The 16,053-nt window shown below is 40.0% G+C and overlaps 1 protein-coding gene across 4 annotated transcripts in view; it reads right to left on the reverse strand.

Moving 5' to 3' along the window:
• Tmod3 (tropomodulin 3) overlaps positions 1-16,053 on the reverse strand; it is a 58,237-nt gene that overhangs the window by 8,359 nt on the left and 33,825 nt on the right. For 3 of the 4 annotated variants that reach the window (XR_005874671.1, XM_040739514.1, XM_040739515.1), the window contains exons 3-8: positions 15,534-15,690; positions 8,860-8,982; positions 7,627-7,716; positions 6,478-6,608; positions 4,850-4,957; positions 1,998-2,141 (exon numbers count right to left, since the gene is read on the reverse strand). Coding sequence is in view for 3 of the 4 variants with exons in the window: in XM_040739514.1 (XP_040595448.1) it covers positions 1,998-2,141; positions 4,850-4,957; positions 6,478-6,608; positions 7,627-7,716; positions 8,860-8,982; positions 15,534-15,690 (753 nt within the window). In the remaining variant the exon portion in view is untranslated. Of the gene's footprint in view, positions 1-1,997; positions 2,142-4,849; positions 4,958-6,477; positions 6,609-7,626; positions 7,717-8,859; positions 8,985-15,533; positions 15,691-16,053 lie in introns of those variants that run through there. The other variant, XM_040739516.1, reaches the window with a different exon arrangement.

Raw genomic sequence — 16,053 nt, forward strand, 5'->3', positions numbered from 1 at the left:
TGTGACCCCTCTGTTTGTTTAATTGGCTGCCACGCATGTAGCAAAGTGGGCTCTTGGGAATTGCTCGAAATACAGAATTATCTTACTCTCTAGTAGTTCTACTCACAGGTATAAGCCCTAAGAAACCTGTATGTTCATATAAAACTTAGATATGAATGTTCACAGGAGCATTATCTTTCTTAATTTTTTAAGACTTCATGTGTGTTTTGCCTGTATGTATGTATGTATGTATGTATGTATGTGCACCATGTGCATGCTTGGTGCCATGATGATCAGAAGAGGCATCAGATTCTCTGGAACTAGAGTTCAAGATGACTGTGAATCACCATGTGGATGCTGGGAATTGAACCCAGGTTCTCTCCAAGAGCGGTAAGGGCTCTTAACTGCTGAGCCATTTCTTCAGCTCTGTAGCATTATTTTAATAGCCCAAAAGTAGAAACCCTAAAATGTGACAGAATATTATGTAGTCATGTACAGACCGGAATTTTGACATGCACCACAACATGGATGAACCTCCAGGAGTTTATGCTAGGTTGAAGAAGCCAGTCACAAAACATCACATACTGAATTACATCTCAATTAAAAATTTGAGATCATGGGCTGGATGTTTAATCTCAGCATTCAGGAGGCAGAGGCAGGTGGATTTCTGTGAGTCTGAAACCAGCCTGGTCTACAGAAAGAGTTCTGGGATAGCCAGGTCTGTTTCACAGAAAAACCTTATGTCGAGAAAAAAAAAAAAAAAAAAAAAAAAAAAGAAATCTTAGTTCAGGTTTTAGATATAACCAAATCTCTTTTTTATCTTCACATTTACAAAATTTATTGATTTTGAAGGACTCAGGGGATCATTTGCCAAATATCTTTTTAAATAACTGAAGTTTTTTGTGTGCATGCATTTGCTTGTGCATGTGTGTGGTGACCAGAGAACACTGAATATCTTCCTCTATCATTCTCCACTTTGTTTTTTGAGACAGGGTTTCTCACTGAACTGGAAGCTCATTGTTTTGGCTAGGCTAGCTGGCCAGTAAGCCTGTGGGATCTGCCTGTTTCTGCTTCTGTAAAGACGGGGTTAAAGATGGGCATTGCCACACCCTGCAATGATTATGCAGCAGGCACTTCACCATCTTCCCATGCTACTTTCCAAATAAAAACTAACAGTTGCTCTATATGGAAATATTTCTAATATGTATATTTTCCCCTCTTAGGAAGTTTGTCTGGGGTCTGGTGAAATGGCTTAGCAGCTGAGAACACTTGCTGCTCTTCCTGAGGACCCAGGTTCGGGTCCCAGCACCCACATCAGGCTCACAACCATCCAGAGAATCCATTACGTCTGACCTCCACATGCACACACACGACTATAAAATAAAAAAACATAAACAAAATGTCTAGGAATAGGTGGCGCCACATCTGATGAAGATGGTGCCCTCAGGGCAACCCGGGTACTGGGATGTTTCTCTCATTGGACCTGACACTTGCTGCCTTGGTTGTCACGCTCCAGGGTTCTGCTTTTTCCTGAGCCCCAATGCTGGAAGTCTTCCAGGCTGATATGGCTGTGGCCGGCTTCTATTTACACAGGTGCTGTAGACTGAACTCAGTTCCTCTACAGATGCAAGCGCTCTCACCCACCGAGGAGTCTCTTCAGCACTGTTTTTCTTCTTTCATGAAATCAACTCTATTTATAGTCTCTGTATTTGGGACTGTAACACATTACAGATACAAAAGGTTTACCCATTGTGTGGCTCTCTCAGAGAGCTGGGAGAAAAAGTGGACTAAGTAACGTGTAAAAGTTTTTCCAGTTCAAATCAGCCACCTATCTAACTCCTTAAATTGACTTAGAGACTCTCTGTATTCACTTGGTATACATTAATATTCTGGATCCCCAAGTGTCTCATCACCCCCTTTCTGCTACCATTTTTCCTGGAGGGCTCCAGCCTTTCTTACAAGCCCTCTTGGCAGTGGGGGCTGCAGTTTCCTCTGAACTGCTACTGTAGAACACCAACCTGATTGTCAATCTTGAGCTCTGTCAGGGTCTCATTGTCTCTCAAAGCATCGATCAGTGCTAAAACCCCAGTGCCTGTGATGAAGTTGGACTCCATATTTAAACTCTTCAAAGTTTTGTTTACTTTCAGCATATCTGCAAATGCCTAGAAATTAAGAGAAAATATTTGAAGCTTAAAATCTGATAGCACCTATTTTTCAGTGCATATACCATAAGTAAATTAATAAATTGAACTTTTGTAAGTTTCTCTTTACATTTCTCAGCTTGTTACATTACTGCTCAGGTCTTACATGTATTTACTTCTCCCATGAATATTATCATACATGATTTTTTTTAAAGGATTCAGGACCTCTTAACCTCTGAGCCATTTCTCTAGCCCCACCATATATAATTTTTAGACCATTTGGTCACATGTAATTTCCTGGTGTTGACATTCCTAACTCCTATTCATATTTCAATATTTCATGTTCATTCACTCTCCACTCCACGTCTCCTCTCTCACTTCCTCTCCGTTTCTGTAAGGAACTAACTCACTAATATCTCTTACGGTTTGTGAGTGGGTTAGACAGAGGTGGCTCACCAAGGAGGCAGCGACAGTAGCCCAGAGAAGAGAAGGCTGCTTGGATCAAGGCAGGAGTAACAAAACGTAAGAAATGGTTGGATTCTGAGGTGATTTTTCTTTCCCTCTTCCTTTTGTTTTTTTAAGACAGGGTCTCAGCTGGGCAGTGGTGTATACCTTTAATCCCAACACCCGGGAGGCAGAGGCAGGCGGATCTCTGTGAATTTGAGACCAGCCTGGTCTACAGAGTGAATTCTAGGACAGCCAGAGCTACATAGAGAAACCCTGTCTTGAAAAGCAATTCAAAAACAAACAAACAAAAAAGATAGGGTTTCATATGTCCCAGGCTGGCTTAAACTCTCTCTGTGGAGCTGAGGATGGTCTTGAACCTTTGATCTTTCTGGCTCTACTTCCTGAATGCTGGGAATAAGTCCAGGACTTTGTGCTTCCTAAGCAAGCACCCAACTCTCTGAGCACCATCTCCCATGCTCCCCATCCTCCTTTGAGACAGGCTTCACAAGTCTGTCTGGCCTAGAACTCAGAGATGAGCCTGCTTCTACCCCAACCCAGACTGTCACAATTAAAGGCTGTACCACTGCACCACTGCACCTGGATCTAGGCCATTAAACAGATATGACTTTGTCTATGTGTGTGCAGATGCATATGCATTACGGTTTGCATAAGTAGGTCAGGGGACAACTTTGTGGAGTCAAGTTTTCTCTTTCTGCCTTTACATGGGTCCCGAGGATTGAACTAAAGTTGTCAGGCCTGTGTAGCATGTGACTTTACTTGCTGATCTATCTCACCAGCCCCATGCTTCTCTCTTTTTTAAGAGAAGATCTCTTGAATACTATTACCTGTGTGAGCCAGCATGGCTATCTGGATTCTAAAGATATTTTGATGACAGGACTATTGAATATATGCTTTAAGGCTGGAAGTTGAGAGTGATTGCTTTTAATCTGGTTCCTGCCTGCCAGGGAAAGCAGACACTGCCACCTAGTGATAAAGACTGTGAGAAAAGCAGGCATGGGATAGATGAGTTCAGTCAGAGTCTCTGACACTTAGGTGGCTGGCTGTCAGTGCAGAGTACAGGACATAGGTACATCGGGGGACGATAGCATTGAAGTGAAGAGCTTGCCCAGGCAGTAGTAAAGGTGAAAAGAAGAAAGCCCCGGGCCCCTCCAGTGTTCAGAAGAAGAGTGTGTGTGGCAACCTGGGAACTAGTGAAGCTGGGGAGAACCAAAAGGAGTGAATGCTGCAGAGCAAGGAAAGAAAAGGTTCTTAGTTAGGACACTCAGTGTGGTTTTCCCAAGGAATGCAAGGCTTGTTCAATACACAGTCGGTGTTGGTTTTTAAAGGACAAACACCACATACTCATCTCCAGGGAAAGCATTTGATAAAAATCCCAAATCAGGCCCCTAAATGGGATCTTGCACAGATGTTAAGGATACAGCAGACCTTTGTATGCTGACACAAAAAGATCTCTAACATAAAGTTGAATGAAAAATCAAAATCAAATTCTTTTTTTTTTTTTTGTGGTCCTGGAGCTTAAAGACAGGGACTCACATAGTCATATTTTCAGGAACCATTTATGCTTAAAAAAATGAGGAGCCTAAGGCAGTAAGATCATTAACTTGACAGCAGCCTAGGTTACCCAGTGAGTATCTTGGGAAGTTGCTATCTTGGGAATCTACCTCTTTCCTGCCCAAAAAGAGGAATAAAATAAATGATAAATATAAATAAAATTTAAAAAATACAAAAGGGTACATAATGTAATGTCGAATAGTGAGGTAAAATGCCAGGTGAAAAAAAGAGAATAAGCCATATTCATTCACTCACACACACACACACACACACACACACACACACACACACACACACACACACACACACAAAATCACAGTTTGGGCCAATGAGATGGCTCGGAAGGTAAGGGCACTGGCCTTGAAGACTGACAAGCTGAATTCCATCCCCCGGACCCACATGGTAGAAGGAGAGAATCGACTCTTGAAAGTTGTCCTCTGACCTCCACATACATACTGTGACACATATGTACACACAACACACACACATGCGCCCCAAATGAATGAATGAATGAATAAAAGTGAAAAGAAGCCACAGTATGAGAGAGTGGAGTGGTTCACAAGAACTGGGGAGTTCAAGACCATCTCCACTACACATGGAATTCCAGGCCAGCCTTGGATATGGGAGACAAATTGGTTTACCCTCACTATAACACTGGTCTGTAGACATCAGCTGGGCATCACTGACAATGTCAATCATAGCATACTTACGACAGCCACGGGGTCATTGCTCCTGGTGGCTGCAAGACTGAAATGTCTCACATGTGTGTTGGTTTTCAGAGCCTTGGCAAACTCTTTTAGAGTTGGAATTGGGATGTTCTTGAAAGACAAAAATGTGAAACACCATCAACATTTAGTTTTCTGGAAATTTAATTCATTAATCAAATACATTTATCCTTACCAATTGCTTTAAAACATACTCAGGAAGTACGAAAACAGTCTAGTCTACAAAGCAAGTTCTAGGACAGCCAGGACTACATAGAGAGACCCTGTCTCAAAACAAACAATAATACTAATTTGAAATAACAAAAACAAATAGATCTCAGACAGCCAATTTCTAGGCATTTGGTCAAGAGAAAAAAAAACCTGTACTTTTTCAAAGGCCTCACATGTAAATGTGTGCAGCCACTTTACACATCAAATTCCAAACTGGAAGCAACTCATGTCAGCTAACTGACTCGTGGATGAACAAACTGCAGCATATCCTAAGAGAGGATGACCACATGAAAAAGAACTGTAGTCACACCTATGACCCTGGCTAAACTGATGGATAACGAAGCAAAACAAAAAGACACGGATGCGGGAAAGAAACTTGTGGAGGAGAGAGAGGGTAGCATCAGAGATGAGAGGGAGACAGAAGAGGAAGTGGGGGCAATGGTAATCAGAATTGTGTGTGTGCGTGTGTATACATAAAAAAGAAAAAAAGAAAAAGAACAAACTAGTGGCATCTATACAACATGATGGATGAGCCTCAAATGCATTATGCCAAATGGAAGACTCAAGAAGATGCAAATTTGATTTCATTTACAAGGCTGGAGAAGGCAAAATGAACAGCTGTAAGGGGCAGAGTGGACAGAGAATAACAAAGGGGCCTTAAGAGCTTCTGACATTACAGTCAGTCAGTCAGTCTGGTGTTTACTTTTTGTATTTCATAGCTTTATATCCCAGGTCTGTACATTAAAACTGTACATTTTAACTATTAAAAATACCTTAATAAGCTCAATTAAAATTAAAAACAAAGGCTAAAGTTTTTTGTTTTTTTTTGGTTTTACGAGACAGCGTTTCTCTGTATTGTTTCGGGGGCTATCGGTCCAGCCTGGCCTCGAACTCACAGAGATCCGCCTGCCTCTGCCTCCCGAGTGCTGGGATTAAAGGCATGCGCCACCACCACCCGGCCAAGGCTAAAGTTTTTAAAAGTGGGCAGTACTTTAAAAATTAGAGTAACTTATTGACAATGTATAGGGACACATTCTTATATGATAAACTTTTTAAAAAGCAAGTAACTATATACATATTTTGTTTTTTTGAGACAGGGTTTCTCTGTGTAACATCCCTGGCTGTCCTGGAACTCACTCTATAGACCAGGCTGGCCTCAAACTCAGAGATCCATCTGCCTCTGCCTCTCAAGTGCTGGAATTAAAGATGTGTACCACCACTGCTGGGCTAACAAAATATTTTCTATAACACTTGAATGTATAAACTTTGAAGGAGTCTATGCTCATATACTGTTAATATACTTGATCTTAAAGCAGAAATTAAGACTACATACCAGAACTGTCCTGGGTTTGGTTGACTCATAGCAAACATCACGTGTTAATGTTGATATATATGTTACTTACTTTTATATTATTCAAATTAACTTCAACAAGACGGGCATCATTTTCCTTAATTCTCTTTAAACTCTCCTCAACGTTGGTCGGATTTGGTGGCTCATCAAATACCGGAATAATTGTTTCACCTTTTACCACATCTGTAGGAACAAATGGAAGGGCAAGGGTGGACTGGTGACTCTACAAGAGCAGTAAACTCGTAACTGCTGAGTCATCTCTCCCACTTTGAGATGTCTGTTTTGTACTGTATATGTTTATCATGTTTAAATATGCTACAATAGCATGTATTTACCTGGAGAATCTAACTATACCCTATATTTTTAAAAATGGAACTTTGTTAGATTTTCCATGGATTTCTTAAAACTAGAAACACAAAAATAAAATGTTGACAAAAACTACGTATGATTGGACTGGGGTTACTCAATGGCAGAGTTCAATTGGTATGCTTAAGGTCCTAGGTTGACTCCCCACACTGCAAAAACAACTCATAAAAACTGAGACAATTAAAAACCCTAAGCTTACCTAGTTTTCATACTGCTTGTCATTACTATTTATGTGGCAAAAGCAGTACCTATTACATCTGCCAATACATTAAGACTAAAATACTGCCAAGTATAGTGGCACATGCCAGCACACAGGAGGCAGAGAAGAGACAGGCAGATCTGAGTTCAAGGTCAGCCAACGCTATACAATGAGATCCTACTTAGAAAAAAAACACCCCAAAACCAAAAACTAACATACTAATTATTTTATTTTAAGAATTTAATTTAAAAAGTATTTTAGTTTACATGTATGTATGCCACTTGTGTGTAGTAGGGACTTGGAGGCCTGGACTGGGGATGGGATTCCCTGAAGCTGGAGTTATGGGTAGTTGTAAGCTGTACAAGGTTGGACCTGAACTTCCATCCTCCAGAAGAACAGGAAGTATTCCTAGCGATGGGACTACAGGCATGAATCACTACATCTGACTAAATTTTATATTTTAATGTTTTCTGTAACAGTATTAAACTTGAATTCTAAGCTTAATCCATCCATCCATCCATACATGTATGTATATATATATGATATTTGGTGTAATAAATACCAAAGTTAATACATGGAAGAAGCAAAACATATTTGACAAAGGACCGGAATTCTCAAGGCACTTTGATTACTCACTTGAAAAATGTTCTTGGTCGACACCATTACTGCTTCCCATCACGTCACAGAACTGTGTGTTTGTAATCAGACTGTGCATCCCAAGGATAGCTGCAGAGAGAACAGAGTTCGTTTTCTACTTCTACCTGCTCTAAACACTTTCATTTTTATTGTTCTTACGTGGAATCCTGCTGTGTTGCTCAGGCAGGCCTCTAACTCCTGGGCAGAAGGAGTCTTCATGCCTTGAGCCTTGCAAGTAGCTGTTCTTATAGATGTGTGCCCAGTACCCAGTTTGCAAATAAAATTTTTTATTAATACTTTTAGCATTCTCCAAACATTTCCCTATTAAACTGAAAACAAGAGAGTAGGGTGGTGTAGTGGTTAGAAATCACCGACAATCTCCCGTTCATTTTCATCAATACCCTTGTTATTTCCCAGCACCTTTAAATTAGACAAGCATGGGTCAGGTGGACCCTAAAGGAGATCTATGCTTTGCTCCACCTGGTGGCTAAGAGAGGAAACACAAAAGATCTACTTGCTGTTCGCTGTCTAGGTTTCTAGGAACAAAGCACAGTCCAAACAAGGCTGGGCATGGTGGCACAGCCCATGACTGCACTAAAAGTACTGTTAAGTTCTTTCATTCAAGGTAATGTAGCATCCTCAGAAAATTCAAGTCTTTTCTGTCCTCTCTGATGAAGGTACCATCTACAAACCCACCAGTCCTTTGCCCCTCAAGAATATCCCACCTTCTCCAGCTGTGACGCCACACCTCTCCCTCTGCCCCTTCCCAGGAACCTTCACTCCACTTCCCGACATGTCTGGTATTCAGGTCTTCCTACACACATTTTCCACCAGGGGAGGGTGCTATGTAAAAGCTGGTGATGTGGACTCAGGAAGTCTGCAGTGCTCCATGTCACTTGGGTAGAGCTGGGGTGTGAACACAGCTTTTGATTTCTATTTACTATCCATGAAACAGGAGAGAAGCTGACCCTGACGTCAGTTTCTAGCGCTCAGATGGGACAGTTTCACCAGCTGGTGACATGGCTTTTGTTGTTGTTGTTAGAAAGACTTTAAAATACAGCAACATAGGAAAAAGTATCAAATAAGACATTTTATCGTGATAAAATTTCACCATAGAGGGTACTTAAAGGAATCAGGTTTACTGTGGAAAGTACAGAGGGAGTGTATAATACATGCAGGTATGCCCTGCATGGCTCTCCCCACACCACACTCATTTAAATTTTGAGTAGATACCTGCAAGGTCACACAATTCTGTATCAGAGGCACTTGTCAAAGCTTCTTCTAATTCTGGATCAAGGGATATGTTTTCTTCTGCAAAAGTCTGCACAGGCTTCTGTTTGGGGATAAAAATTTTCCCTAAAAACAAGCACACACATTTGTTATTCATTTCTACTAGTTCATTACATCTTTCCCTTCTAATAAACATTAGGCGAGGCGCGTGCAACTGCAATGGACAAGCAGGTCAAGCTTGAACACCGAGAGTCACATACTGGCTATACACGTAGGAACGGAAGAATCTCTGAGAAATTTCCCTGGCTCTGAAAATAAAAATGGCTCTTTTTGTTTTCTGCTTTGTTTTGAGATAGAATTTCACCATGTGGTTAGAACTTTCTATGTGGCCCAGACTGGCCTTGAACTTCTTATGTGGCTTAGCCAGACTTCTATGGTCCTGCTGAGCAGCACTTGGCTCATGCTTTGGCTGTGACGGTGATAAGCAAGCATCCCAAACAGCAACAACATTGCCTGACGTCCTGCTGAGCAATGAAGTGCATGTCTATGTTCCTCTGATCCCTGCACATTCCCCCAACAAGGTCCCAGGCATACAGTGTGTGCCTCCCTCTCCTGAGCTCTTCAAGAACAGAATCTATGTTCTGGTTGTCTCATATTCTTGCATAGAACATACACAGTAGGCAGTCCAACCTGCTGAATAACTACTCGGTGAGCAACTCTTTAGTCCAAATAGCCTCGCTTTATAAAGCACAATTTAAACATGCTGGTTCAAAGGTGAGATAAGTACCGAGAAATGATTTTATTTTATAAATATGGGTGTTTTGTCTATGCACCACATGAATGCCTGGTGCCCACAGGGGCCAGAAGAGGGCATCAGATCCTCTGGAACTGGATGGGTCTTCTAGAGGACAAGTCAGTGCTCTTAACCACTGAGCCATCTTTCCAGGCATGGAATACAAGTTTCCAAACTTACCTCAGTGCTTCTTCCAATAAGTTGGATGCTTAAAAAGTTTAATTATTTATAGTAGGAGACCTTCCCCTCACAACAAACAAATGTGTTGTGGTGATTAGATAATTTTTATTTTATGTTCATGAATGTTTCTTCACACATTTACATTTGCATGTTTGGTGCCCAGAGAGGCTAGAAGAGGGTGTTGGATCTCCCAGAACAGGATTTACAGTTGTGAACCACTGTGTGTATTCTGGAAACTAAACTTGTGTCCTTTGTAAGAGTAGCAAGTGCTCGTAACTCCTGAGCCATCTCTCTAGCTTTTTAGGTAATTTTTCATTATTGGTTCATAATTAAAGGCAAATCCAAATAATCACACTGGTTACTATTATAATGAAAATGGTACACAAGGGGCTGGGAGTATGGCTCAGTGGTAGAGTGTGTGCTTAGCATGCACAGGCTCCAGGCTTGGCCTCCAACATAAAGCAGGGTGGGGGCACATACAGTTTAGTAGGAATGACTTCTACTGCCATCACATTTTTCTGGGCCCAAATTTGCCCGCATCCCCTGCTGCTCATAGCTGGTTCTAAATAGTGAATGCACACTGGACTTGGCAACACGTTTTGAGAAATTCTAATATCTGAGTTCTCTGGCATATTAGTTGGTCTGATGTGCTGCTGGTAGCATCTGCATTCGAATAGGCAGCAGGCAAGGTTGAGAACCACTGGATTATGGTATTCAGTGACTAAATAAAACCACATGAGTTATTTGCCACAAGAAAATTTAAAAATATGTGAGGCAATGCATATATCAAATATCTTGATTTTGCCATTCTATACTGTATACATATATAAAAAGTTTTGTTGCAAATTATAAACATACATAGTTTCTATTTTTGTCAAGTAAAAAAAAAAAGCTGTTGTGGGCTTATGTGGGAGCTAGAAGCAGAGGTTCAAGATCACCCTTAGGTCTAACATATACTAAGTTTGAGGCCCGCCTACACTCAACAATATTTTTAAGACATTGTCTTAAAAAATAAAAATAGAAAAGAAAATGAGAAAGAAAACCACTCAAAACTACCAAATAGTTGTCCAAACATCCTAGAGGAGCTGAAGGAATCTAAAGCATTGTAAAACTCTAAGATGTTTATTTTTGTAATCCTCACCCACATTTCTTAAGAAGTATTATTCATATCTCATTTTCTACACCCACAAAATTTTGCTAATGCTTAAAAGCACAAAATAAGTCTTAGTAGAAAACAGACCAAACAAAAAACAAGTCAAAGAAAAACTTCTGAAGACCTATGGAAATTCTAACAGATTTTTATCTTTATTTTTTGGAATCAAAAATAGAGACATGGTTACACATTTTTAAAGTAAGCTAGTGGCTGCCTATTGCTATGGAGTAGAATGAAGAATATGGCAAGCTTTCTTTGGGGCATGATGAAGACTAAAGATTGTTCTAAACTAAAGATTGTGGGAATTGTTAAATAATTCTATGAATATGATCAGCATTACTGCATTATATACCTTAAATGGAGAGATTTTTATGGTACAGGAACTTCCTTTTACATAATCTTAATAACAAAACATGGTTTTTGGACACCATTTTATTTTTAATTGTGTGTGTGTGCAATGTGAGTGGTCTCTATTTGACTGACTTTAATTTCTTTGTTTAACAAAATCCAGAACTGGAATTTTTAAATTGAAATTAATTTTTTACTGTGTAGAAAAATATAAACAATGACTACACCAGGAAAAATGATCTCTGGAACAAGTATGAAATTGGTCCTACTCCTAAATGAAACAAAACAAGTAACAATGGGAGTTTAAGTCTTTGATACAGAACTTCAGACATCACCAAAACCTGTCCATACAGCTGCTGTAAAGGCACGTAAGTACATCTTTCTGACTCACTTAAGAGTCAAATGGTCTTCACATACTCAACGAAGTATGTGAAGTTTCTTTTAGAATAATGGAGAATATAAGACTTCTGGAAAGCTGAGGCAATTGCAAGTGAGTTGAAACATTATTTAAGAAGTCATTGACTTAAGACAACCTGGTTAATTCACCTTTAGGAAACAAGGTGCAGTGTATGGGAATCACAGGAAGGAAACCAGGGATATTACATTCTCAGATTGGAAAGGAAGAAAAAGAAAAGAAAGAAAAAAAGAAAAAAGAAAAAGAAAGTGCAGAGGGTTCTACCCCAAGGACTAGCAGAGAACAGGAGTGTTCCCTAAGGAATGGGAGGGGCCCATCCCTGATGAGTCAGAGTTCAAACAATCCAATGGAACACACCTATCTGCAGCAAATAGACTGCAGTCATGGCACTGAAATAATGGACATTGGAAAAAAAGTCGATAAAAGTGAAGCATGGACCGGGGCGGTGGTGGCACACACCTTTAATCCCAGCATTGGGGAGGCAAAGGCAGACGGATCTCTGTGAGTTCGAGGCCGGGCTGGCCTCCAAAACAATACAGAGAAACCCAGTCTTGTAAAAACCAAAAAAAAAAAAAAAAAAAAAAAAAAAGAAAAAAGAAAAAAAAAAGTGAAGCATGGCATGGGCAAAATGGAGAAGGATTCTCACAGCAAAGCAACATGAAAGACAAAAAGAAATATTAAAGACTGGGCACAAAGTCTATTCGAGTGATAAATTCATGGGACATCTCTATGCCTTATTTAATTCTGAGACAGACTATTGATGACATGCAGAAGTATGATGGGAAATACTTAGCCATAGTCAGCACTGTGCATGTTCATTATTTTTGGAAAGAGCTAAGTAAATACTTTCATTCATCTTTGTCTTTGACTATGCCCAGCTATCCATTTTGCAATTTTATCTTAATTTATTTGTGTGTGTGTGTGTGTGTGTGTGTGTGTGTGTGTGTGGTAAGAGATGAGGTCTCATGTAGCTTTAGCCCAGGCTAGCCTCATACCCTTGATTCTCTTGCTTCCACTTCTCAGTGTCAGGGTTATAAACTACACCACCACGCCCAGTTTATGCAGTGTTGGGAATTGAACCCAGGGTTCTTATATGACAGACAAGCTTCTACCAACTGAACTATATCCCTACCACTATTTTTGCAAGTTTAAAGAAGCAAAAAGCCCACGTCTTTTTCACATTTTAATGTAATATCTATAATGTAATATACACTTACAATTTTAATTTTTAAACATTTAGAAACATAAAGAAGATATTTGTATTAATCTGTCAAGATTATTTCCTATCACGACAGTATTTTTTTTTTAAGATTTATTTATTATGTATACATCATTCTGCCTGCATGCCAGAAGAGGGCACCAGATCTCATTATAAATGACTGTGAAACACCATGTGGTTGCTGGGAATTGAACTCAGGACCTCTGGAAGGGCAGTCAGTGCCTTTAACCTCTGAGCTATCTCTCCAGCCCCACATGACAGTATTTCTAAAGGAGCTTGTTAGAGTTAGATGAACTGAACAGATGCATGCTGTGGATCTGCCTATCTGGGGAGGCAGCTCAATGGTGGAATGTTTTTGTTTATCATGCACAATTAAGCCACCTGGGCTTAATCCAGTGGTTCTCAACATGTGGGTTGTGACCCTTTGAGGGTCAAATAACCCTTTCACAGGGATCACTTAAGACCATCAGAAAACATGATATTTACATTATGATTCATAACAGTAGCAAATTCACAGTTATGAAGTAGCAACAAAAATAATTTTATGATTGGGGTCACAACATTTATTGAAGGGTTGCAGCACTAGGAAGGTTGAGAACCACTGGCTTAATCTCTAGCACTGCAAAAGAAGAACGAACTAAAACTATTCTTAGTGAGGCATAGTGGCTCACACCTGTAATCCCAACACTCTGGGAAGCTGAAGCAGGAAGACTGGGTCAACCTTAGCTCGTTCCAGGCCAGTCAAGACCAGCAGGACACTATCTTAAAAAAAAAAAAAAAAAAAAAAAAGAATAACAAAAAACCTCACCACCATAATTCTTCCCTATCAGGTAACCTAAATGTTGCCTTACAAGGATGCTGGGTAATTTACAAAATAGTTTTCATGGGCAGGAGAGATGGCTCATAGGTTAGGATGTTTTCCACCAAGTCTAATGACCTGAGTTCAATTACTAGAACCGACAGAGCAGAAAGAATATCCACTCCTGCACACTGTTCTCTGAGTCCCACATGCACACTCACTCACACACATATCCACACATACAATCAGAAAATAAAATACATGAGTAAATGCAATAAGGGAGAAAGCAAATCTGGGGCTGGAGAGATGGTTCAGTGGTTAAAAGCACTTGCTGCTCTTTCAAAGGACCAAATCTCAGCAGCCATATTGGATGACTCACAACTGCAGTTATACAACTCCCTCTCCTGGCCTCACAAGAACCTTACACATGGCTGCATAGAACATACACAGATACAAGCACATACACATACTTTTTTAAGAAAAGAAACCCCAAATTAAAAAAAAACAAACTGGTTTTATTGTATCAAGGAACTTACCTATGTACATAATTGTACCCTATATGTTCATATATTTGGTTCTTTTTTTTTTTTTTTTTTTTGGTTTTTCGAGACAGGGTTTCTCTGTGGCTTTGGAGGCTGTCCTGGAACTCACTTTGTAGACCAGGCTGGCCTCGAACTCACAGAGATCCGCCTGCCTCTGCCTCCCGAGTGCTGGGATTAAAGGCGTGCGCCACCAACACCCGGCTCATATATTTGGTTCTTATTTTATGGATTTTGATAATTTTTAATTATGTATTTGAGTGGGGTGTATGTGCAAGTGAGTGCAGGTTCCTCAGAGGCCAGAAGGGGGTGTTGGAATCTTTGGGGCTGGAGCTACAGGCAGTTGTGAGTTGTACCACATGGATACTGGGAACCGAATACAGGTCCTCTGGAATAGCAACAAGTGGTCTTAACCACTGAACCATCTCTCCAGCCTTTACTGTAACTTCTGTAGTATAACCTGCACATAAGCTAAGCCATCTTGCAGAATTTTCTATCTAGATGTCCTTTAAAGTAAAAGTCATATCTGTCCTTAGTTCCCTGTCTCTTGTTTCTTCACACATGCCCCACTTCTAAGTTACTTACGCTAACCACTCTTCTTGAACTGCAACTTCAGCTAGTAAACTTTTTCCCTCTGAAAAGTAAAGTTCATTCTAAGTCACGTCTTCATGTGTTGTTTGTTCTTGTTTATTGATTAAGGAAGATAAATGTAGTAAGTAAATGAGTGAATTAGATACTACAATATAAAATAGTTAAGACTAGAAAAATTTCCTCAAACTCACCATAGGGAACATTAGCAAACAAAATTATGATGTATTACGGAAGACAGCTAAGAAAGGTTATCTTTGGAAAAGCATGAATTATTTTATGGAATTTCACTCTAAAGAACTTTAAAGTGTTAGTGAAGAACATTCCTTTGCCAATGCTTGCACTCTGTAATAAACTAGAGGTTTTAAATTTGCTTTAACAACTTGTAGGTATGAAGTAATGTTATACGAAGTAATATAACCTATGTAATAAAACCTCACTAATGAATAATTAAGACAAAAATCTCACTGGATAAGTTGATAAAATATAAGTGAAGTGTCTAAACTATCTGATAAACTTTTAGATGGGCAGTACTATATCTTTACAGGCTGATAATTATGGACATCTAAAAATAATTTTCTCCCTGGGTATCCACTGTAACAAGAAGCCAACGCTGCTGAATGACACACAGTCCTAGACTCACCTTTTTTCTCTCCAGTGTAGGGCACATAGTCCTCCCGGTCTTTATGCTCCAATGCTTCCTTCTCTAGGTAAGAAAGGAGATGTTCTCTATCAAAGGGTCCCGTGGCAGACTTTGATGTCTGGTTCTTCTGCCGAAACCCTGCAGGCAGAAGGGCATTCTGCCAAAGAGAATGAGTCAGCTATTATGACCACCAAATTACCAAGAATGCCAATACTACATGCTTCTATAGATTTCCATGTAAGAAAGATCAAGAAACTAGCATGGCACAGGCATCAAACACCTCCTTGCAGGACTTTAGGATAGTCATGTGGGAAGTATTCCAATTTTTTTTTATTTACGAATGGATTTATTGATTTTGGGCATTGGGGAATGCATGTGTCATGGCATGTATGTAGAGATCAGAAGACAACTTTTGGGAGTTGGTCCCCTCCTTCCACTGGAATCTTACATAGGTTGTCAGACTTATTGTAACTGCTTTTATTGCTACCTGACCTGACTGGCCCACAAGTCCAAACAACAG

Source organism: Mesocricetus auratus, unplaced genomic scaffold (assembly GCF_017639785.1).
Source record: "Mesocricetus auratus isolate SY011 unplaced genomic scaffold, BCM_Maur_2.0 Super-Scaffold_100691, whole genome shotgun sequence".
NCBI lineage: Eukaryota > Metazoa > Chordata > Mammalia > Rodentia > Cricetidae > Mesocricetus > Mesocricetus auratus.